The 24,553-nt window shown below is 37.1% G+C and overlaps 2 protein-coding genes and 2 pseudogenes across 3 annotated transcripts; 2 read left to right on the forward strand and 2 right to left on the reverse strand.

The window, feature by feature from the left end:
• Positions 1-1,731: 1,731 nt before the first annotated feature.
• Positions 1,732-2,490, forward strand: LOC149753214 (secreted RxLR effector protein 161 pseudogene; annotated as a pseudogene).
• A 5,726-nt stretch (positions 2,491-8,216) lies between these two features.
• Positions 8,217-12,069, forward strand: LOC103715237 (transcription termination factor MTERF8, chloroplastic-like). Its single transcript, XM_008802806.6, has 2 exons — positions 8,217-9,560; positions 11,455-12,069. The coding sequence occupies exon 1, from the start codon at positions 8,346-8,348 to the stop codon at positions 9,534-9,536; it is 1,191 nt and encodes a 396-aa protein (XP_008801028.5). The 5' UTR covers positions 8,217-8,345; the 3' UTR covers positions 9,537-9,560; positions 11,455-12,069.
• Positions 12,070-14,781: 2,712 nt separating this feature from the next.
• LOC103715238 (transcription termination factor MTERF8, chloroplastic-like) lies at positions 14,782-17,568 on the reverse strand. The gene is made up of 2 exons (XM_088701510.2): positions 17,437-17,568; positions 14,782-17,352 (listed from the first exon to the last, which is right to left on the reverse strand). Exon 2 carries the CDS (start codon positions 16,311-16,313, stop codon positions 15,159-15,161), a length of 1,155 nt encoding a protein of 384 aa, XP_088557636.2. The 5' UTR covers positions 16,314-17,352; positions 17,437-17,568; the 3' UTR covers positions 14,782-15,158.
• Positions 17,433-23,630, reverse strand: LOC149753215 (transcription termination factor MTERF8, chloroplastic-like; annotated as a pseudogene). The gene is made up of 2 exons (XR_016396003.1): positions 17,663-23,630; positions 17,433-17,571 (listed from the first exon to the last, which is right to left on the reverse strand). The product of XR_016396003.1 is annotated as a transcription termination factor MTERF8, chloroplastic-like (transcript).
• Positions 23,631-24,553: the final 923 nt, after the last annotated feature.

Genomic DNA, 24,553 nt, shown 5'->3' on the forward strand with positions numbered 1-24,553 from the left:
ACAACACAGGCAGTCTTTTCCTTCTGCAAGTTCTTGGAGAGCAAAGAAAAAGCTTGAACTGGTGCACACAGATGTGTGTGGACCAATGAGGACTCCATCATTTAGTGAGAATAAGTACTTTATTCTGTTTATTGATGACTTTACAAGGATGACATGGGTTTATTTTATGAAAAGAAAATCTGAAGTATTTTCTATTTTTAAAAAATTCAAAGTTTTTGTTGAAACCCAAAGTGGATACAGGATAAAAACCATCAGATCTGACAGAGGTAAGGAGTATAACTCTATTGAATTTGACAAATTCTGTGAAGAAGAAGGTGTGGAACATCAATTGACTGCAAGCTACACTCCACAGCAAAATGATGTTTCAGAATGGAAAAATAGAATCATTATGGAGATGGCTAGACGTATGTTAATAGAGAAGAACTTGCCAAAGCATTTCTGGGCAGAAGCTGTCTACACAACAGTTTATTTGTTGAACAAGTTGCCTACAAGAGCAGTCAAAGAAGTGACTCCAATTGAAGCATGGAGCAGTCATAAGCCTACTGTCGAGCATCTGAAGGTGTTTGGATCTATTTGCTATGTTCATGTTCCTGCTGAAAGAAGACATAAGTTGGAAGATAAGGCTGAAAAAGGAATTTTTCTTGGCTATAGCTCACAAACAAAAGGCTATAGAGTTTTCAACCTCAATATACAAAAGATAGTGATTAGCGGAGATGTAGAGGTTGATGAAAATGCTCACTGAAACTGGAAAAATTCAAAAGTTGAAAGAAAGCTTACTGCACATTATCCTTCTGAAGTTTCAGAAAAATCTGAGATGGAAGAAATTCAGGAGCCATCTGAAGAGGAGCAGGATGCTACCTCTAGTAGCTTATCAGAAATATCTACCGTCAGAGGAACCAGGTCTCTGGGGGATATATATGAAAGGTGCAGTTTTGTAGTAGTTGAACCTACTGATTTTGTTGAAGCCTCTAAGTATGATGAATGGAACGATGCGATGCAAGAGGAGATACGCATGATCAAAAGAAATGAAACATGGGAGCTTGTTCAAAGGCCTCAACAGAAGAAAGTCGTTGGAGTAAAATGGGTCTACCGAACTAAAGTAAATCCTAACAACTCAGTTCACAAATATAAAGTACGACTAGTGGTTAAAGGCTATGCTCAACAACCTGGAGTTGATTTCAATGATACTTTTGCTCCTGTTGCAAGGTATGACACCATTAGATTATTGATTTTCCTTGCAGCACAAAAGGCATGAAAAATTTTTCAGATGGACGTCAAGTTAGCCTTTCTTAATGGTTACCTTGAAGAAGAGATATTTGTGGAGCAGCCGGAAGGATTTGTTGTTAAAGGCAAAGAAGATTGTGTTTATAAATTAAAGAAAGTTTTGTATGGGCTCAAGCAAGCCCCAAGAGCCTGGTACAGTAGGATTGATGCGTACTTCATCAGGCAAGATTTTAGGAGGAGCCAAAATGAAGCAACTCTTTATGTGAAGGGCACTAGCAGCTCAGGTCTTGTGATTGTCTCTCTATATGTTGATGATTTGCTGGTTACAGGAGACAATTTACAGGAGATCAAAAGGTTTAAACAGGAGATGCAAAAGCAATTTGAAATGACTGATATGGGAATCATGAATTATTTTTTGGGCATGGAGATTCAGTAGAAAAATGAGGGGATCTTCATCTCATAGGAGAAGTATGCAAAAGATGTTTTGAAAAAATTTCGAATGAATGAATGAAGCCTGCGTCTACACCTCTTGTGCAAAATGTGAAGCTTTTGAAAGATGATGGTGGAAAACTAGTTGATGGAAGAGTGTACAGAAGCTTAGTTGGGAGTCTTATGTATCTTACTGCAACTAGGCCAGAATTAACCTTTGCAACCAGTCTACTATCAAGGTTCATGCAAGCACCAAGTGAAGCTCATTGGGGTGCAGCAAAAAGAGTCTTGAGGTATTTGAGAGGAACAACTGATTTTGAGATATGTTTTAAGCCAAGTTCAGAAGAGAAATTAGTTGCTTTTACAGATAGCGACTGGGCAGGTTCAATTGATGACATGAAGAGCACTTCAGGATATGCTTTTATACTTGGATCAAGTGTGTTTTCATGGAATTCAAAGAAGCAAGAAACAGTGGCCCAGTCTACTGTTGAAGCAAAATACTTAGCAGTAGCAGCAACAGTAAATCAAGCTATTTGGCTGCGGAAAATTTTCACTGATTTGGGAGTTCAGCAAAAGGAAGCTACTAAAGTTTTCTGTGATAACAAATCTACAGTTGCTATTGCCAAGAATCCAGTTAGTCATGGGAGAACAAAACATATCAACATCAAATTTCATGTGGTGAGAGAAGCTAAGAAGGAAAACGAAGTTTGTCTAACCTACTGCAGTTCAGAAGAACAACTTGCAGATATTTTTACAAAAGCTTTACCAAAAGCAAGGTTTGAGTATTTGAGGTTTCAGTTGGGTATTACCAGCAAAAGTATCAAGGAGGAGTGTTGAATTGTGATCCTTTTGCTGGAATTCAGAAGATGCTGAAATTAAAGGAGGTTGACTGTTGATGTATCTTGGGGAGAGCAACTGTTGGAAGTTCTACTGATTCATATACCCAACATTATTTGTCTTTTAATGTTTTCGAAATCAAGATACATTGAATGTAAGAAGCCTAAAGGGCATGTTTATGTATTTAAACTCATATGTTGAATGAACAAAATGCTTGCTGTTCTGACATATCTTCTTCTGAATATTTTATCTTTTATATATCATCCTCCCAAAAATCAACAAGAAGTTATGGGGTTAACAGTTTGAAGGAAGTGGTTATGCATAGGGGAAAATAGAGTTTGCTGTTGGAGTGTGCATGGATGCAGTATAAAATTCTCATGTTTCGTAGTAACGAGAAAAGGATGGATGAAATTGTTGTGCCTGATATAATTTGTAATTCTGTTATTTATTTTGGAAATGTTTTGCATGATTAGAGATAATTTCGTGTTTGTGTATTGAATTCATGTGATGGAAAAGTTTCTTTTTTTTATGTAAAGGATGTCAGGCCCCGAACCTTTTTTTTTTTTTGCAGTTTTCCAATTGACGTTGATGGGCATTGCTGACTTCAATCTGGGATGGGCCTAATTAGGCTGATTCTCACAAAAAATGGGCCAGTTTTGCGACTTTTTTGTTGTTATACGTATGCAGTGGATTTACCGACCTGTATATATTGATATGTTTGAGTTCTGCTAGCAAATTGGTTTATATCTGTTTCCTTCCATTTGCTGATATATTGGTTTGCTGTAGTACCATATCATTGCTTGCTTTGCAAGCTTCATTGAACGTTTGAGATGGAGCTTCGATCGCCTGAAGCTCTCTCAAATGAGTTGCATCATTGTATTAATGTTCTTGCCAAGCTATACAGAGTTTATAACAAGAAAACAAGGGTAGTTCAATGGAAATCAGTGTCACCTTGCTGGAAACTAAGATTTTCTATTGGTCAGAGGTGTTGGAGCTTGATGCAAGTAAGCTGCAGGTTCTATAATTAGTTAGTACGTAGCATGAATGGAAAAAAAAGGGTTTTGATTTCTCCTGCTTCTTTGAGTCAGTTCTAGCTTCTTTTATTAAACATTTTACTCTGTAATCAATGGAATGGCGCCTAGAGTTCCAAAAGCTCTAAGAAACTTAATTTCTTTCATCTTTCAGGTCATATTCTTGACCAACAAACTGCAGTTGCATCTCCCAATTCTTGAATGTGTTTCTTATTAGAAGAGAAGTTTCAATTTGATTATTTGCATGGATATATTTAGATGAAATTTAGAATATGTAACTTGGATTTTTTTTTTTTTTCTGAACCTCCAAAAGCTAGTGAATACCTAAATCTAGGGTAAATCCTAAGGATATTTTTTGCCTTCAATTTTCATCTGTTCATACTTCAAAAATTTCTTTGCATAAATAAAATTGATAAATAATTGCATAAAATAAGATTTATAAATAATTTCAAAATTCAATAACAAGACAAATTGCAAAAAAGTGATTTGAAAGGAAGTGATGCTTGGAAGCAATAGAAGCAATAAAGGCTTAGGAAAAATTCAAAAAAAGAGAAAACAAGTTAAAAATAGAGAGAGAAAACTTAGTGAGATTGAAAGGTTAGTAGACCATGACCTGGAGCTTTTTTATACCTGGAGAGCTTCATAAAAGATTCAACGACTCTCTCAATAAAGACTTTAATGGCTTGCTAAGCACTAGCGTCTCATGATGGTCGGACAGCATGGGTGCAAAAATTTATAAGAGAGAGAGAAAATTTAATGAAATTAAAAGGCTTGTGGGGGGCTTTCTTTTCAAAGCCCAACTGAGTTTGGAACTATTGGACATCAATAAATACAGATGCGTTCGCCTTTAAGGCCCTGTTTGGGGGAGCTTTTGGAGGGTCAGAAAGCACTTTCTGGCCCTTCAAAAGTACTTTTAGATGAAAAACTGTGTTTGGTAAATTTTTCAAAAAGCTGTTTCAGCTTTTGCGGAAAGCTGAAAACAGCTTTTGAGAGGAAGCTCCAATTTGGAGCTTTTGGGAGGAAGCTGTTTCAGCTTTTTCGGAAAGTTGTATTTTTGACAAAAATGCCCATATTAAAATAACATAATTACATAGTTTGTCCCATTATAAACCTAAAAATCTGCTGGAGCCAAGAACCCTAGCCGTCAGACTCCCTTCCGTAAGAAAAGGTATTTTTCTTTTCAATTTTTGTATGCATCTCTTGAACCACATTTTAGAAGAAAAAAATTTTAATCCTTTTCCATACCTTCCAAAATCAATCTATTGTTTTTTTTTATCATCAACCTCGCGGCCCACGCTGAGGTCCTCCTCGAGCGTGGACCACGAAGAAGAGCCCCTGGACCGCAGAAAATTATTTTATGAAAAATTATGGGAAATTATTATGAAAAATTATTTTATACTAATAATTATAATATTTTATACCTTTTATTTTTGTATTATACTATAAATATAATATCATATTATATTATATCATAATACATTAATATGTTATGTTAAATAATTTAATATTATGTTATATTATGGAAAATTAATTTATACTAATAATTATAATATTTTATACCTTTATTTTTGTATTATACTATAAATATAATATCATATTATATTATATCATAATACATTAATATGTTATGTTAAATAATTTAATATTATGTTATATTATGAAAAATTAATTTATACTAATAATTATAATATTTTATATCTTTATTATTGTATTATACTATAAATATTATATTATATTACATTACATTATAATACATTAATATATTATTTTAAATAATTTAATATTATGTTATATTATGAAAAATTAATTTATAATAATAATTATAATATTTTATACCTTTATTATTGTATTATACTATAAATATTGTATTATATTACATTACATTATAATACATTAATATGTTATTTTAAATAATTTAATATTATGTTATATTATGAGAAATTAATTTATACTAATAATTATAATATTTTATATTTTTATTATTGTATTATACTATAAATATAATATATATTACATTATATCATAATACATTAATATGTTATGTTAAATAATTTAATATTATGTTATATTACCAAATATTAATTTACTCTAATAATTATATTACTATTATGCTATATTAACATAATATTATTTTATATTACAATAATATTATATTATATCGTATATTTATGTATTAATTTATGTTATATTTTATTATGTTCTGTTGTATAATACTATGCAATGTCCTTTATAGTAATTTTGTCATACAAAAGTACTTTCTCAGTTTGTTTACCAAACACAAAACAAACTACCACAACACTTTACGAATGTAGTTACCAAACAGCAAACAGCTTTTTATAACAGCTCTATTTCAGACAGCTCTACTTCCAACAGCTCCCCCAAACAGGGCCTAAATATCCAATATGACAGAAATTTGCAACTGGCTATCAAAAAAAAACTCTATGGGAAATGCTTTTGGTAAACCTTATAAGCTAACTATTTCATTAGCCAACACTAAAAATTTGTTTAGTGTCATGAGTGGTCTCATTGGCTTGGATTCATGGCTCCAGTCTGGCTTCGTCTCTGCAGTCTGCATTTTCTCAGATTCTGAAGTTTGCTATGGACCATGCTATGACTGCCCTGATCATAATCTCATGCCTAGGCTGCCTTTGCTCTGTTATCTTTTCCTGGTAGTTTTTAAGGTAACCTTATAAAACTTGGAACAGAAATCCTTGACCATGAACTTTCTTCTGTTGGTTTGGTACATTTCTTTGCATCTAAATGGTAGCATTCACACCACCTTAGCATGTATAGTTCTAGTGTCTTCAGAATATTTCTTCACTAATGTGAAGCACCTCTTATCTTCTTGGCCTGGGTTTTTTCAGGCTGCCTATGCATCTATTTGCTTCTTCCGTGTTTGTGATCTCGCTCCAATAATTTGACAAGATACTCTGCATCTCCAAGCTCCTTTTTTTAAATTATTCATTAATTAATTCTGATGCTTGGTTTCATTCTACAATTAGGCTTGGTTGCCTGCTGCTTGTACATGATCATCAATGATGGTGGCAGCTTAGATTAACAGGACACAGATCATTTGCATATTGTTTGCATGCTTAGGATTTTTATAGTTAATGCCACCACTCTTGTTGTGACTATTATAGCAACATTTTGTGCACAGAGAGAGAGAGAGTTCATATTGACCGGTTCAGAGTCAAAGTAGTTGCTGGAAATCCTCTTAAAGAACACCATTCACCTTGTCGCAGTTTGAGGGTTGGGGAAGTCCCAAACTCCAGGATGTTGCAGCTAGAAAGCCTTTGAACTGCATGGCTGAATGTGTTTATGATGGCCATTTCATGACTTCTAGAGATCGAGGAAGAAAACAGGATAGGTTTTATATGTCATATCTGTAGTAAGAAGGAAGTAGGGTATTATTACGGTCTCCAGAGAATTTTTCCTCAGCATTTTTAACTGGGATGGGGGCTGCAATTATTCTCTCTTGTAATCAATTCATACTCTTAAATTTTTCAGGGTACTTGCATACTAGTGATGCTCTTGTTCATCAATTTCAGTTTGTTATCTTTCTACTTTTGGTTATAGGCTCACAGCTTCTTAAATATTCCAGCACAAGGGCCTATGAAAATTTACAGTTCTTGTTCTTTCATGCTTGTATTAATCAAAATTCATGAAAAAAATTCCTGTACCCTCTCTCTCTCTCTCTGCAAAAAGTTTTTATGTATAAAGTTCATATTTGACTGTCCTCATGAACTTCTGATATAAGACTAGGAAAACAAATTGTTGCTTCTATTTCTGTTCCTCTTAAAAGTAGTTAACATTAAAATCTAGGCCCAGTCCTAAACATAATCTGTTATTTTCTGTTCATCTTGTCAAGATTCGCAATTTTCAGTTGACAGTTTGAACATCATACTTCTTAATGTTGATACCTTGTCTCTGCCTCAACTCATTATTCCACATACTTGTGGTCAATGCTGTGACTACAGTTTGGTGCTTGCATAGTTCCCAGTAGCATTAAATCCCTTGGCTCGTGGTTGCCTGAATCCCTGGCTGCTTTTAAATTAGATAATCCAGGATCAAGAGGAGCCTGAAAGTAAATTCTTCAATTCTCATATCTCTGCTTCTTCTCTAGCTTTTAGATATTTCCATGAAATATTTGAACATAATCAATATATCATGTGAACAATTATGAATCATGTCCTTTGCTGGAACCATCATGAACTTAATCAATTTTTATATTCCTAAGTCATTTAAATTTCAGACTCCTTTGGTTCACAGAAAGATAAAAAGAGAAAGTATAGCTAAGAAAAAAAATAGAAAAGTTGAATTTTTTTTAAAAAATAGAAAAATAGTTTTTTCATAGAAATAAAATTCTTACATTTCATAAAAAAAAATTATATGAGATATATAAAAAATCTAATTTTCAACTGCTAAGAATTAGAGTAATTTTTTTAAATTTTTTTTAAAACTTTTAGATAGAATAAAATAAAATTTTTTAATTAAAAATATAGCTGATATTTTACTTAATTTTTAAGAATAGTAAATGTTCAACAAAATATAAGTTATTAGGAAATATATTGTTTTTCTATAATTGACTAAATATATAAAAATTATTTTTTTTAGATATTATATATCCAATTAGTATGTTTTAAAAAAATATATTATCAAACGAGCCATTCATGTCCCATTACTACATCTACCAAAAAGATTTTAAAAAAAAATCTCTGGATCGTGTTGGTAGACTCGTGGAAAACTAGAAACAAGAGGAGATTATCCTACAAAGCCCTGCCGAGACCTCGCGAGCTCACTCTCTCCCTCTCCAACTCTCCAAGCATGTTGGCGTTCAAGCCCCCCCTCCTCTTTTACCCCCTCCCTTTCCCCAAGACCACTCCTTCTCCGTCCCTGCTTCCCTCCTTCCATCTCCGCCGCCTCTCCATAGCCGCCGCCGCCGCCGCCGCCGCCCTCTTGGGGGAGGACCCACCTCCCAAGCCCCATTTCATGGTGGAGTACCTCGTCAACTCTTGCGGCTTCCCCATAGACAAAGCCATGAAAGCCTCCAAACACCTCTCCACGCTCAGATCCACCCTGAATCCCGACACCGTCCTCCGCTTCCTCAAACGCCATGGCTTCGACGACGTCCACATCCGCCGCCTCATATCCTCTTACCCTCCCCTGCTCTGCGCCAGCGTCGACAACTCCCTCGAACCCAACTTCCAGGCTCTCAAAGCCATCGGCTTCTCCGATGCCACCCTCGCCCAGCTCGTCGTTGCAAGCCCTCACTCACTTATCCTACGTTCTGCTGCGCCCAGGATCCAGTTCTGGAGAGATTTCTTCGGCGGCAACGACAAGTCCCTCCTCCGAGCCTTAAAAAAGAACAAGGGTCTCATCACCCATGACATCGATAGGAACATAGCTCCAAAGATCGATCTTTTGCAGCGGCAAGGGCTGTCGACAGAGGAGATTGGTTTCCTTGTGCAGAAGGCTAGCCGGTTGATCACCCTGAGCATCGAAACGATTGCAGAATTGGTGGAGCGCACCGAGGAGCTCGGGTTCCGGCAAGACTCGGGGATGTTTCTGCATGGATTGGTCGCCCTGACCTACGTCGGCAGAGGGTTGCTGGAGAAGAAAATGGAGCTGCTGAAGAGCTATGGGTGGTCGGAAAGGGACTTTCTTTCTGCGGTCCGGAGTGCTCCCTACATGGTTATAAACTCCAAGGATAATCTCCGCGCAAAAATGGATTTTTTGGTTGGGGAAGCGGGGTGCAGCCCGGCCTACATTGCCTCCCACCCAGTGATCATGATGTATAGCTTGGAGAAAAGGTTGATGCCAAGGTACCATGTTTTGCGAGTTCTGGGCTTGAAGGGTTTGAGGGGCAAAAGGCAGGACCTTTTGTCTGCCATGACAATATCTGACCAGAAGTTTGTTGAGAGATATTTACTCCTTCACAAGGAGGCAATCCCTGAGCTTCAGGAAGCGTTCGTTGCCGCTTGTGCTGGCAGAGTCCCCATTTCGGTTCCAGATTAGATGAGCTAACTTGATGAATCTGAGGTATGTCATGTTAAAAAAATGTTCTACCAATTATTCTTTCATTGATCGTCGACTGTACTATGCCTAGGATTGCATCAGATAAGTGTGATAGAAATTAATTTTACTTAGTAGATTGCACTGATGGTCATGAGTCTGAAGATTATGTTCTTAGACAATGTGATGTCGACCATTAGTCTTTTAACTAATGCAGTGGGTAACCTCTTCATCCACAATATTTGTCCATGGCTACGTGCTCGAGAGCTGTTCATGAAATGCAAGCTTTCCATCAGAACAGTCTTCGGACATTCATGAATTTTTAATGTTATTACTAAACTGTGAAAAGATTGTTGAGAATATTGTATCCAGTAATTTATATGGTGTAGTTCAACTTTTATGTGTTGTTTCATTATAAATTTTTTGAATGGATGACTCTGTGGAGGTTCTCATGTCTGTCCACATGAAGATAGCCTGCACATCTCTTTGCAATAATGTTAGAACTCCAGAAGGCTATAGTAGAAGAAACTAATAATTTAAGAGGTCCTTGAGACGAAATACTTTTTGACTTTTCAAGAAAAATCTTTGTCCATGGGACCTTGTCCTTAAAGTGCCTTCAGTTATTTATCTTGGTAATGCCCTAAAGTACCTCATTAATCAGGTTTTCCCTTAGGGCATAATTACCATCTTCAAAAGCAAATCCAACATCTAAGAACAACTTATGAGTCTGTCTGCAAATTTCTGTAAAAGAATTTTTTTTCCCTTGCATTTTGCTTTCTTTGAGCTTAAAGCTACCTAACAAAATGTGCATTGTCTTGGGAACTTTGAATTTTTCCAATTTTTATTTTAGTATGATTTAATCCTTCTTCTTCACAAGCTTGTGTCCAGTCCTTTATCTGTACTTGCTTTTTTGCTGGATTCTCATGTAGCAAGCTAAACACTTGATCTAGATTCTTCTCTCAACATATTTGAACTTGACCTTCTATCCTGTCTAGATAACTTTAAATCATGTCTTATCTGATAATATTTTATTGTAGTTGTTATTATCAAACCTCTCTAGTCATGAGCATGATAGTAAAACCAACCAAACCTTGTTCTGTCAAGATGAAGTCAGCAAACACTACCCTAAATCTAGAATGCTCCAGAATTAATATTCAGCAGAACCTTACAATTAGATAAGATTGAGTTTGATAACCCTACTTGTGATTACATGTCTACAGTTGTCGCATTGTGATTGTGACAAATTTGGTGAGTTCCAATTGTAGAGGATAAGTATAATTGACTGGTTCAGCTGCATAAATTTTCTGTTTCACGAATCAGGAACTTTTCCAGAATGATACTGCTGAAGCAAATCAATTAGTTATGTTGATTTCGTGCTGTAGTTACTTTATACTTGATAGCAGTTAATCTCTTGGACACTCTCATAGACTCATTAGGTTGATTGAGATTTATGAAGATTTTTAGGTTTATCATTATTTGATTGTTATAATTGATGGGGTTTGTCCGTATAGGGGTTCAGACCTTTGTTTTATGCATTATGTATGTGCTCAAATACATCATAAGACCTGCTGAGAAATTTATAACTTTTAGCTCATCGTGATGCTGGAGGCTTGGAAGTAGGAAACCTATTGGCAGCAATGACTCTAATTAGGTCCCTTGGCATTCTCCATGTGAGGATGAAGATTATTTGCTGGAAAGTTCATCCTATTTAGTTGCCCCTGTTTGTGCTTCAGCTTTGACAATTAAGAAGGGACTGGCTCCTAAGAGATGTGATGCTAAGAAGAGTATCCTTAGATTTACTTTATATTGATTGCATGAATTTCATGGTAATTCTAGTTAAGTGAATGTGGAACTTGTAAATTTTCTGATTAAGTGGCTGGTTACTTCGCAACAAGTTCTTATTTTTAACTGTGTTTGACAGGATTTACGGATCTTAGACTGAAAGAAAAACAGCTCGTGGCCACTGCTTATCTCCAAAATTCATGGATCTACATTCTACTGGATCAAGCCAAATCTTAAGCCTGTCATTGGTGTAAGCTGCATTTGCACTTTTTCAAACCTTCAGAGGTTTGCAGTGTTAGTGCAGTCCCTGTGACAAGTATTTTTTGGGCAGCCTTTTACAGATTGCCTGAAATTATGAAAGTGGACAATCCTCTCTTTGTAACATGTTCTGCCAAGGCGATGGCACCATTTCTTCCCTTCTTGTGCTATATGACGTTAGGAGGCAGTATAACATCAAGCCAGCAGCTAAAGTGGAGTATCAAGGAGACACAATGTCTTGGCAGGCTTAAAGTTTGAGGAAAGATTTAGCATGTTGTGACTCCAAGAAAAGTAACAGGACTGTGATCATTTTTGCTGGAAATATGAGCATGGATCTCATATGATGGGGAATCTGTGTACCTTATTCAATTTCTTATCTTCTATGCCTGTCCCATGAGTTGCAAAACCGGTGACGAATTGAATAATTCATATGTTGCAACTTGGTACTTGCTTTGAAACTTTTATTGTTAATGCAGTGTAGAAAGTGAAGATGGCACTTGATCTCTAAGACTTTCTCCTTTTATGTTGAAAGCAATTCAATAGTTTGGTACATAATTGACAGAAAAGACTACAGGCAATGAGGTACATAATTGGTGTACACCTTTCCAGATACTCATAACTCTCCAAACCTTGTTGAAGGTGATCTTGGGTCATTTGATCCAACTTCCAAGGACTCTACGAGCTTGACAAGCTGACACCTTCATATAAGTCTTCTTGATCAAATTGTTGGCTTCTGTGTAACAATATCTCACACGAATTATGCCTGGAAAGATGTAATAGAGCTGAAACCTAAAAGAAAACAAGGCACATGAGATCTGTTGGTCTCCAGAGGTGGATCATGCTACTTCAAATAAAAAAAAAAATCTTTCCATCTTTTTATTGATTGCTTATTAAAGTTGACAGACCCAAGAGAAATTATGGTGCATGCCACTAATCGCCGTGGTGCATTAGCATCGGTTCAGTAATTAGCCCACAGCAATACACCAATGTACAATGTATATTGTGAGGGGAGTATAGCATCAAACCACTACCTAAAGTGGAGATATTCTTCTCAAGTCCATGTCTTCCCATACCCAAGGTTTGAGGCTGAGCTATGACTAGTATGCTTCAACTGCAAGTATGGAGTAATAGATTTGTAATCAGGCAAAAAAATGCTTTTGACTGCAAACATGTACATGCATCTCATATGGTTGGGCAATCCCTGAGCTCTATTTAGAGTTAGCAACTTCGCAGTAGCTTATTTAAGCACTTGCAGTGAAGGTGCAGAGAGAGAAATTTGAAGAATTGGATATTCTTTCCACAATATATAGTGAGCTCCATCAACCTACTGATTACAATAATAAGATTTCGTATATAACTTTTCAAAGCATGCTTCCACTTTACAAAGAAGTTTAGCCAACAAATGTATCTCAGAAAAACTCTTCCAATCTACAAAGCTACCATAGCCAGCCTTAAGACATGGCAAAAGAAATCTAAGGAGGAAATATCAAAAGAGATGGTGGGGTGTCAAACTTATTTTAACATATGAGTAAAATATCTCATTAGATCCCTTTTATCTCTTTAGTTCCTCTGAAAAGATAAAGAAGAAGCTAAATCCATCAAGAAGACCAGTCTAGGTGTGGGAGAAAATATTCTAAACACAAGACATTTACATCTATCTTGTTTTTATTGACATCAAGGATGCACTCTGGGTTATTTCTATAGGATGACTAGTTATTATGTGAGCATATTAGAAACTATAGAGACACTTTAGTGGGAGTAACTTCTCAAAGTTGATTCTATGATTTCAGTGACAAAAAATTCATTTGCTTTTGGGACAAAATCTGATAAGACAAATCCAAGGGCCTTTAGTACAACATTTTGTGAAACTGTTTTTACGTGTGCTTATGTCTATATAATTCAAAGATTCAAGGAAGAATCAAGGAAGAGTTCCTAACTATTTAGTTAAATATGGGGATTCAACAATATAAAGTGTGTCAGTAAACTAGCAACTACTTATTGCACCTGAACTATTGTTTAGTTGTGTGTGTAGGAACATGACTAAATATTATGATTTTACGCCTGAAGAATGAAAGTAAACAAGAAGATGGAAGAATGCAAGGAAAAGAGGAATGTGAGAGAAGAAGAGGGAAAGAGAGGGACATGAGAAGGAGATGATTGGATATTACATGGCCCTGTGTGGTTTTACAAAATAACAATCCACTGCTCTCAAGTAGGATAAAACCATGGATCTTCGATATAAAAGACTGATGCTCTACAATTGAGCTATGAGGACTAATTCTACTTAAAAAGACTGCTATGACAATTATTCGTTCTAATAGTTAAAAAGCACCAACCATTTTATAAATTTCCTGGTCCAATGCCTAATTAATATTACCCTCTATGTTTTTCATACACATCTGTTGGATGAGATTTTGAAATTTATAAAAATGGTCCAATAACAACATATTAAAAATTAAATGATTTTGGTGGCTATCCCTTTTAAATATAACCTGTTTCTCTTTCTGATTCAGCATCTCGTTACATGCATAGGACTTTCTCCTTGGTGAAAAACATAAAGGAGAATATTCAGTATCCTAACATGGGATGAACTGCAGAGAGTCAGCTTGCAAACATGACACTCCACAATAGAGCTATAAAGCTGATGCCTTATGAATTTTTATAAAATTCTGATGCTAAATGTTTTATACAACTCATCTTGCAAATAGTCTAAACTTTCTTATAAACTTGAATGACAAAACTATTCTTTCTAATTGAAACATTTTATTTTAAATTTCATGAATAAAATTATAGAGTAAATAAATAGTTTCAGTATAATGCTCACATAGATCAAACAGCCACCCAAATTGTTTTGCTTCTCGAGAAGAAAAATGGAAAACCACCTCCCATCATAATAGATCCAAGCATGTTCAAAATAAACATGAATTCTGGCTTGCTGGATAATATTCAACTAATCGCTCTTTCCACATTAGATTATGGTATGATATGGTGGATCCTTCATCCTGATCCCCTAAACTAATAAAATAAGTAAAAATGTACCGTTAACTGATATTACATGGCGAACAGAGCAAATGCAAAATATCTGTACAGATCTAAAGCATTCTCAGGTCTATAGCTAGCAGATAGATTATTCTCCTTGCATGCTCGCCATTAATTATATGCTATTTGTGATTGTAAGAAAAGAAAAAAAAAAAACAGATAAAGATAATGCCTGTTAAAAAAACTTTACTGATATTCCCAACAAGTGCATGGAAACATTTAACAGACAGATGCAAGAAACACTTTAAATGATGCAATAATCTGTAAAAGCATACATAAAAATAGCAAAAAAGATCAAAAGTACTTGGAGCAAAATTTGCTGATCAAATTGTTGCCTGTACGGGCAAAGTTAGCATCAAATATCTGAACTTCAAGGGACAATTATATCATTTCTCACCTTCATACTTGTAAATTGTGACCAGAGATTTAGTCCAATTACTCTGTGAAGCTAATGGAAAAGGAAAAACTTGTCAAGCATCTACTTTGCTAAACCTAAGGAAAGAACGAACCACACAAATTCTTCTTCGGTCCTCCATTGAGCTTGCATCAAATTGGAGCTTTCCCAGCACAAGCAACAACATAAGCTTCATGGAGCCCTGGAACATTCTCCCTGTATGGGAGCACAAACTTCTCAATGAATGACTTCTCACTAAATAAGATGGCAGTCAACAGGTCGCGCGTTCCCCCAGGCAACCCCTCATGCTTCAGAGTCCGCAAGACGAGATGCCGCGGTATCAGCCTCCTCTCCAAGCTGTATGATAGAAGTACCGGTCGGCGCACTATATATCCAAGCTCGCATCCAACTTCTTTCATGAAGAAATCCATTTTGTCACGTACATTCTTCTCGGATAGCCTCAGCAAAACCGGGTTCTTCGGCATTGCAGACAAGAACTCAGCTTCCGACCATCCAAGGCTCTTAAACAATTTGAGCTTAGCATCGACAGTGCTTTGACTGATGTTAAAGACAGTCTGGAGGAGATGCGGGAACGAACCTGAGCTGCGGGGGACTCCCAATTCATCAGCCCGTTTCACGGCCGCCTGGATCAAACTCGGCTTCCGAGCAACGAATCGCGTGGACAGCATCATCTTGGCAATCCGGTGATCGGGAATGCAGCACTCCCTGAGAAGGGATATGTTGGGAATTATTCTCTTGCTAAGGCTGGAACTAAGGAGATAGGCATCTCTTCCGATCGCCTTGAATAAATCCTCGTTGGAGCTAAAGAAGTCTCTCCAAAATTCGATCTTGGGCCTCGGATTTCGAACCCGGAGGACATTGGGATTGGCTGAGATCAGCTGGCCGAGCTCGGCTTCGGAGAAGCCCATCTCTCGCAAAGATCTGATCTTTGGCCTCAGGGTCTTCTCCACGTTGGCACAGAGCAACCTGGGGCACTTAGAGATGGAGATTCTGATGTGAGAATCACTCAAACCTAGCTGTTGTAAGAATTGGATCACAGAGGTTGGCTGGGCTGGGGATTTGAAGTGGGCGAGGTGCTTCGAAGCTTCAATCGCCTTGCTCGATGAGAGACCACAGGAGTTGAGGAGGAATTCTACGATGAAAGGGGGTGTAGGAGATGGGGTTTGAGTTGTGGGAGCGGAGAAGCGAAGGATACTGATGAGGAGGTGATGGGAGAAAGGGGCAAGGGTGGTGATCCGGGGAGCGGAATAGGGGAGAAGGTAAAAGAGCCTCCTTTGGTGCAGCATCTTGGTGTGTTATCAATAGAAGTTTTTGCGAAGAGAGAAGGCGCCTTCCACCTTGTCGGCTTCCCCTTTGTTGCCCTCTCTCTCTCTCTCTCTCTCTCTGAAATGCACCTTCCTCCGTTTGTTGCCCTCTCTAATCTCTCACACACACGGAAGGCACCTTCCTTGCTCTCTCTCTCTCTCTCTCTCTCTCTCTCTCTCTTCCTTGCTCTCTCTCTCTTCCTTGCTCTCTCTCTCCTCTGTTTGTTGCCCCTTCGATCTCTCACACACACGGACGGCACCTTCCGCTCTCTCTCTCTCTCTCTCTCTTCCCCACCCCCTAAAGCGTTTTCTTTGGTACAAACCCCCCAAAGCGCTTGGCGAGGGTTTCCGATGCTTGGCCGGGGTAAGATCGACTTTGTCTCTTTGTTTGTCTTTCTATTTGTTTATTTCTTTATTTAAATTAAAATCAAGTTAACAATGATGAGAAGTTGAGAACCCATGTCAATGCTATTTGGGTTTTACTTAGATTTTTTTTTTTTTTGGTACAACGGCGCCCACACAACACACAACAGGTGCCAATAAAATCAAAAAAAAAGCTGACAAATAATTTACCTACTTCACTTAAAAAATTCCAAATTTTTTTCCGCAGTTACGTCCTCTGTTTCTTTTGGGACGCGGATGCGGCCTCTGCCTCCTCCACGAGCAACAGAGGCCTCTCTTCCCTTCCTGTTCTGCTTGTTTTCTCTAGGCCTTCGCCTTCTTCATCTTCGGCTGGATTTGTTTTAGTATGAGCCCGATATCAGTTCCGAACAAGCTGAACTGGTCCAGTAAACCACCGATTCGCCTACATATGCTAGTTCAGTATACTTTAGTATGTTACATATGTGTGTGTACACACACGCACACTGAGGTCCAGATGGAGCAGGTTTGCCCCTTCCCTCCTCGTGTTAAAAGGAGGGGAAAAAAGGGTAGACTTTTAAATTCAACCACATTTACTGGATAATAGGTGAAAGAACTCCAGTTTAGTCGGTTCTACACTCTTTAAATTGTTTTTTTTTTCCTGAAAAGAGGAAGGCCAACAATTCAAAAGAGGAAAGGTCAACAAAAGTCAATTGACTGTTTCATTCTGAGCATGCGAACTTACAAATGTCCGCAGAAATGTTGATCCCCTCTTCCCGTGCATTATTTTTGTCGAGCATGTTGTGTGTATCTTTGCCCAAAGGCGTGATCCAGGAGGAAGGTTCACCAAAGTGAAGGCTACACTTGTATTTACTAGTATCTGTACCCAAAAAATGATAATAAGTTTATGCAAAGAAAATATCAGCACTGCCATAACCAAAACCAAACAATGGACATTTAGAAGATATTACACTTATTAGGCTGCAACTATCCTGTTGAGAGAACTCCATCAACAGTTCAACACCATCAAGATCTTGGAACCCCTAAGGAAAGTTTATCAATAACAAACAAGAAGGAAGCTCAATTTTCAATCCAGTAGATTAGGCCAACATGAGCAGGGAGCACTAGAACTTATAAACATCAAAGCTTTATTTTAGCTCATCATGCAAAGTTGATCTCAATAAATAATTATAAAATTTCTTATATTGGAGAAAAGAACAAAAGAAGTCATTAGGAGTCTTCCATAACAAATCCTGAGATTCCCATTTGCTAAAACTTCTGTAACCCTTGTTACCTTTGCGCCATCGGAGAAATGGACTCATGGCTCTAGCACAATTAAAAGCCAAGTTAGCTGACTTTTCCATTACCTCATATTTTCTGAACTAAAACTTTCAAAACCAAGGGATTTGGTGATTGTTGATGGACTCTGCAAGACAACACAGGAATTGATCTACCTTGAAGGATATCAACTCTCACAGAACAGTTTCTCATCAGGATAATCTTCAAAGTTCAAAGAATGATGTCCCTTGAGAGCCAAACCCCTTCTTAAATCACTGAAGCTTACACAGAAGATGAGTTAAGCATTCTTCTGAGAATATTGAAAACTACAAATAAGAAAGGCAGTGTCAATACTACCATTTAGATGATAAACAGACATCTTCCCAACAGAAGATATGATCAAGCATCACATTCATGTACAAGTGGTGTTGACATAAATTACCTAAATTTTAACAGGAAAAGGCCTAATGTGAAAGTACTCTTGTCAAGAGTTTATGAACAGGCATGACAGGTTTGATGAGGTGAATACAAAACTTCACAACCTAGAAATATACAAAGATAAAACTGGAGTCTCATAAGTTATCGATGCAGATTAATTGTTGTCTTTCTTTTTGGAGTAACTAGCATGTGAATAACTACGGAATTCACATCCTCAATAAATTGCTTGCTTTTAGGTGATCGATGACTTAAGTTCTGAACTCATTCCATAATGTCAATGCAACTAACCCAGAGAAGTCAAGATTGCACAGAACAAAGAAAATTTGTCAAAATAAAAAGAATAACCAATCCACTGAAAACTTCAAGCTTGAAATTTCTCAATTTTATGACAATAATATGGGAAAGTAGCATTGGAGATTTTAGCAAATTTTAAAGCACTGTCTTCTCGAGTGTTGGGCCAATCTGATAACACCATATATTTTGTATTGGTGTAGATATTGAAATGCACAGATATAATTAAAGGGTTATAGGTGTATATCTCATTTCATTAGATGCACAAGCTTAGGCCTACAGCTCTGTGCAACAGGTTAAAGAGACAAATAGAAAATGTAAATCTCAAGATTTACTAGATTATTTTCCTAATTCTCATCGCCATTTATAAACACATAGTACAGTAAAGATAGTCAAATGGATGAAAGCAAGACAAACCGTTCATTAGGATTACATACATGTATAGATAAATCCTCAATAATATCTTTAAAGATTTAAACTTGCCATCTTATGGTAAGATAATATGATACTAAAAGAATGGCCTAGTGCACAAGGCTTCCACCATTGTGGAGTCCAGGAAAGATTAGATGTACACAGCCTTACCCCCACATGCAGAGAGACTATTTCTATATTTCAAACTCATGACCTCCAGATCACAATGGAGCAACCTTACTGTTGCACCAAGGCTCACCCTCTAAGATAATATGATCTAAATTATTTTTTTAAAAAAGCAACATATTAGATATGGTCTAATTGTAGTTTATTGTATTTTGTGTGATAGCAAAGAGTAAGATCCAAGGGATTTACCTTCCAATTTTCCCCAAGACTCATTCTTATAAATGCTAATCTACCAGAGGATTCGATTTACAGTATCATTAAGAAAAATAAGTTAAACATGCTCAAAAACTATCCTTGATGACACAAAGCTATGGCCAACTCAGTGTGTCTCATTTTAAACACTACTCTTGAATAAAGTTATCTAGGGCATGCATAAGAACTAGAAAGTGAATCTCTATAGTATTTATGTTCCAAAACATATTAATTCTGTGCTATATAGAAAATCACCTATGTGAGCACCTGAGCTAGATTCTTCTGAAATTCTGGTTATATATTCATTATATATCCGATTATTAGTCACTTGACTTAAACATGAAACCAAAAATAAAGGTTTTCCCTCATTATAGTGAAATTATAAGATATTTTGAATAATGCCATCTTTCAGTTCTGTAATAAAATCTGATTAGATCCTATAAGAAAAAAGAGCAATACTAAACAATATAACATTTGAAGATTTTAATTGCTAGTTTGCACTTCTCTAATAAAATTCTTCTGACAGTTAACAAAATCAGAAATAAAATCATAAAGCTTTCACAAAAGTTCAGTGGTAAGAGTATAACAGAGGAAAGGGCAGATTATATAAAGTAGACCGCTAGATTAAGTGACTGGTAATTTTTTCAAAGTAGAACATGAAAGCAGCAACAAGCATATGCATCATTGAAGAAATTTTATGATGTCAAGATAAAACTTATACTGAGCCCTTAGACTGGTATGGATCGTCCAGCTATTGAGCTGGCTCCCATAGATCACATATCATGTGTTGAGAAACAAGTTTGCTTTCGACCTGCATACTAGACCAAGAAGCTATTAATGATGATCCTGCCATTCCATTGATCACAACTTTGTAATGTGTAGCTGACTACCATTTCATTGAGAGGACTTGTGTGTGTGTGTGTATAAGGGGGGGTGGTATTGGTTTCTTTTTATTTCCTCATCCAGTAGAAAGCCATTATGGAGATCTTAGCCTCTTCCACTAATCTGAACGAGGTGGCATACATTGCCCATCTGTCATGAACTTTCCACTCCATGCCTGCAAATTCCAATCCTTAATTCAGAGACAAAATCTGGAATACACTAAAATAGAGTCTAGATTAAGTTTTCATCTGTTACTGAGTTATAGAACACGGAGTCGATCAAAGATACGAGAACCTTCACCTTGATGGAATTATCCTTGAACCATCATTTGATAGTTATACCCCGTAATCCACCACCAAACCAAGAAAAATGATTGTGGGCTATTGTGCAGACATGAAATTGGGGAAAATGTAGCTAATGAGTCCAAGCAAATCTCAAGGGAAATGTCTAAATGAGATTTGGATGATGTAAAGTATACACTTGCTACAGGACAGAAAATTAAGCATCCACATATTTATAATATTGTCTTCCATTGGAACATCCATTATCCACTAGTGGTATCATCAGATAACATTTTCTTGCAAGCATAAAAACTGCAATTTTCTATCACATAGACATGAAGGGAAACACCAACTGAAACTTAAAATCTTAACAAGATGGAGAGAGAAAAATAAAACAAGGCCACATGAACAACTATGGTTAGGCATTTACTTGCAATGCTAGAACATAACAACAACTTATGCTTACAGATTTTAAACATATTCAACTATTGCAAGCAAAGTTTGCCATCACAATACCGGACTCCGTACTAGTGCCACACTAACACTGTATTGATACGGTACAATACGGAATTTTTTCAGCATATCGAATGTCGGTACGCTACCCATATCAGGTACCGGTACCGAATCGGTATGATACATCCTATACCGTACGTTTCGGAACGGTACGGCGAACCATGATTGCACATCTTTACAAAATTTTTGATTCAAAAGTACTATATTTTTTTAATATAGTGACAAGATTTTTCTGATTTTATTTTATTCTTGACAGTCAACCAACTACATCATTTTGCCCTCCAATAGGAAAGCACTGTTGTTGTCAAAGCTAGGGTATTGCAGCATGATAAAGGAATGAATTTTCCTTTAAGATCCACGTATAGCCATATACCAAGAAGTTACTATACATCTATTATATTGCACCACAATTTTGTAATTGTGAATGATCAAATATGCTAAAAACCCCATCAAAATGGCTTATCATCTGTTTTGGGAAGGATTGTATGTGTATGGGATTATTGGACAAACCTATCTACTGAGATAGCCATGATAGAATAATCAGATCCTCACTCTATTTTCTTGGTGAGGCGGTCTCAGGTAGTGTCATTTTTTTTTAGTTACAGAAATGATTGGGTTTCAATCAACTTCTTGATGTCCCTCTAAGGTTGCAGTAGGAGAATGTCCATCATTATCACAAGTTATGATTTCTTTGACGAATCAGAGAAGGAGCCATACATCAACCTACTACCCACGGCCTTGTTGTACTGCAACAATGAATGCTGCTGGATTTCCATCAAAATTGATGGTTTGGAGTAATGATGGATGACTTACAGAAAGAAGCTATAAAAAATAAACCATTTTTAGGATGTTATCATTATAGGAAATGCCACATCTTGGACATCCATCCGTTGGAGAACTCAATATGAGTTGTGAGGAGAGAAAACTAACCTCCTTGATTTGCTACAAAACTATGAAATTAATGAACGAAGATAGCATAAACTAAAAGATAGAAAATGTTTTCCATGAACACTGCTAATAAATCCTATTTCTATTTTAGTACAGATTTTTAACACCCTCGAACAGCAAACAATCACAGTCATCTACAGAATATTTTCATGGAATCTTGTTACTACTACTGAACATGATACTGCTTAGCTTGATCAGTTGAAACCTTTCAACTTATCTGTTGAAGCCTAACACCGTCCTAGCTCCATTCCTAATATCCAACAAAGTAGGTAAAAATGAAACTAAAGGGTAGGAACTGATAAAATCATTTCAGAAAAAGAATGCGGTAGTTTCATCTCCGACTCTCCTTAAAACCTGCATCAATTTGTAACATTCCCAGCACAAGCAGCAACATAAGCTTCATGGATCCCTGGAATCTTCTCCTTATGACGAAGAACATACTTATTTAAGAACTAAACCTCAAGCACCATAACAGCAGCGAAAAATTCTTGCTCTCCCTCGGGCACATTATTCTTTTTCAGAATCCTCAGTACATGATACATGGGAATCAACCTCCTTCCAAACTGTACATGAGGAGCGCAGGTCGATGGGCGACGTATGAGAACTTGCAACCAACTTCCTTCATCAAGAAATCCATCTTTTCATATACCACCTTGTCCGAAAGATGCAAGAGCTTCGGAGTCTTGCTGATTGCAGAGGAAGCCTCGGCTTCGGACCATCCAAGGCTCTTGTAAAGCCTGAACTTGGCATCAACTGTGGCTTTGCTGTGGCAGACAACTGCAATGAATGCCTGCCAGAACATGCGTGAGGAGTGCAGCACCTCCAAGTTTTCAGCGCGTTCTATGTAGGCCTTCACTGAATCCACACTCTGACCAATGAATCTAGTAGAAGTCATCAAGATTTTACCAATCCGGCTGTCGGGAATGCCGCAATCTCGTAGGAGAGCAATCTTGGGCATGATCTTCTTGCCAAGGCTGCTAGAGAGAAGGTGAGAGTTCCTCTTGAGGACTTTAAGCAAGTTCTCGTTGGTCCCAAAGATACGCCTCCAGAACTCGACCTTGGGCTGCAGATCGCCGTACCAAAAGATTTTAGGGCATCCCAGGACCAACACAATGACATCAGACTCGGAGAATCCCATTTCCCGCAACGCCTTGAATTTTGGCCTCAAGTTTTTCTCCACCTTCGCGCAGAGAAATCTGGGGTGCAAAGTTACGAGCTTTGCAATGTGGGCATCGCCGAAACCACTCCGTTGGAGGAAATGGAGGACCGAATCAGGATTGGATAGGGATTTTAGGTAGGAGAGGCGTTTGGATGCTTGCGCCGCCATGTCCGACGAAAGGCCACATGAATTGATGAGATATTCTACAATAAATAGAGGATTGGGAGATGGATTGCGGATGGTGGTAGTAGAGAAGTGAAGGAGACTAAAGAGAAGGTGATAGGGGGAAGAGAAGAGGTGGGTCTTGCAGGCAATAGAAGAGGGGATAAGGTAAAAGAGCCTCCTTTGAAGCAATGCCATGCTTTAGAAATGAAGAGAAAGAAGACCAAACAAATGGAAGGAGAGAGAAGCCTCTGTACCTTTCTATTAATGGGTCTTTCCTGCCTTCCCATTTCTTCTTTCCTCTTTGTCAAGGAGAGAAGCCTCCTGCTTCGCAAATTGGTTGGCCTTCGCTTGCTGCCCTCCTTTCCTTCCTCTCCTCCTCCAAGTCTATATCTAGCCCTAAAAAATTATGAGCTTTGGGGTTTGCTTTCTCTGTTTATCACCCGCTTTGCTTTGTTCGGTCACGCCACCAGCAGCAGCAGCCGCCCTCATGAGAGCATTTCTTTTAAATTTAATTATATAACAATCATCGGGCCTTTCTTCTTTTTTTTTTCCCTTTATTTTTTCTATTATTATTATTATTATTATAACGGATAATTTATATAATTCTAGTACAAACATATTTAAAAAAAAAATCAAAAGACAATACATTTCGGAACACTCTAGATAGCTTCTTCTCTTCAACCCACAATGCACCTTGAGAGTGAATCTTAAAGCTCGTTTTTTATTAGAATATTGAGGTTTTCAATATTAAAAAATTAATATTTTTTATTTTTTATTAATATTATTATTATTTTTTTCTCTTTTGGCCATCAGATGGCATTGAGACTTTGATCACATACAAGGCCACCTAATCTGCAGCTCTGTTAGTTTCTCTGTATACATATTTAGCCTGAATAACCATGCTATTCTGAGTATGACCCGGCATACAATTTTATTATTATTATTATTCCTTTTTCTACTTTTTCTTGCATGAATGGGTTCAGTATCTTAACCTTTATCAGTCCTATTTTATCACAAAAATGAAATGGAACAACTAGAATGCACCATGTCCCGCCAAGATTTTAAAAATATTGGATCTAGTCTTTTTAGCATGTACCTATATGTTGGATGCCGTGTGG

This window comes from Phoenix dactylifera, chromosome 7 (assembly GCF_051530095.1).
Source record: "Phoenix dactylifera cultivar Ajwa chromosome 7, Ajwa_hap1_PhDact_Kaust_v1.1, whole genome shotgun sequence".
Classification (NCBI taxonomy): domain Eukaryota; kingdom Viridiplantae; phylum Streptophyta; class Magnoliopsida; order Arecales; family Arecaceae; genus Phoenix; species Phoenix dactylifera.

Bases quoted from the DNA above. Each gene is read 5' to 3' on its own strand.
- LOC103715238 (XM_088701510.2), bottom strand. From the start codon at position 16,313: ATGCTGCACCAAAGGAGGCTCTTTTACCTTCTCCCCTATTCCGCTCCC.
- LOC103715237 (XM_008802806.6), top strand. From the start codon at position 8,346: ATGTTGGCGTTCAAGCCCCCCCTCCTCTTTTACCCCCTCCCTTTCCCC.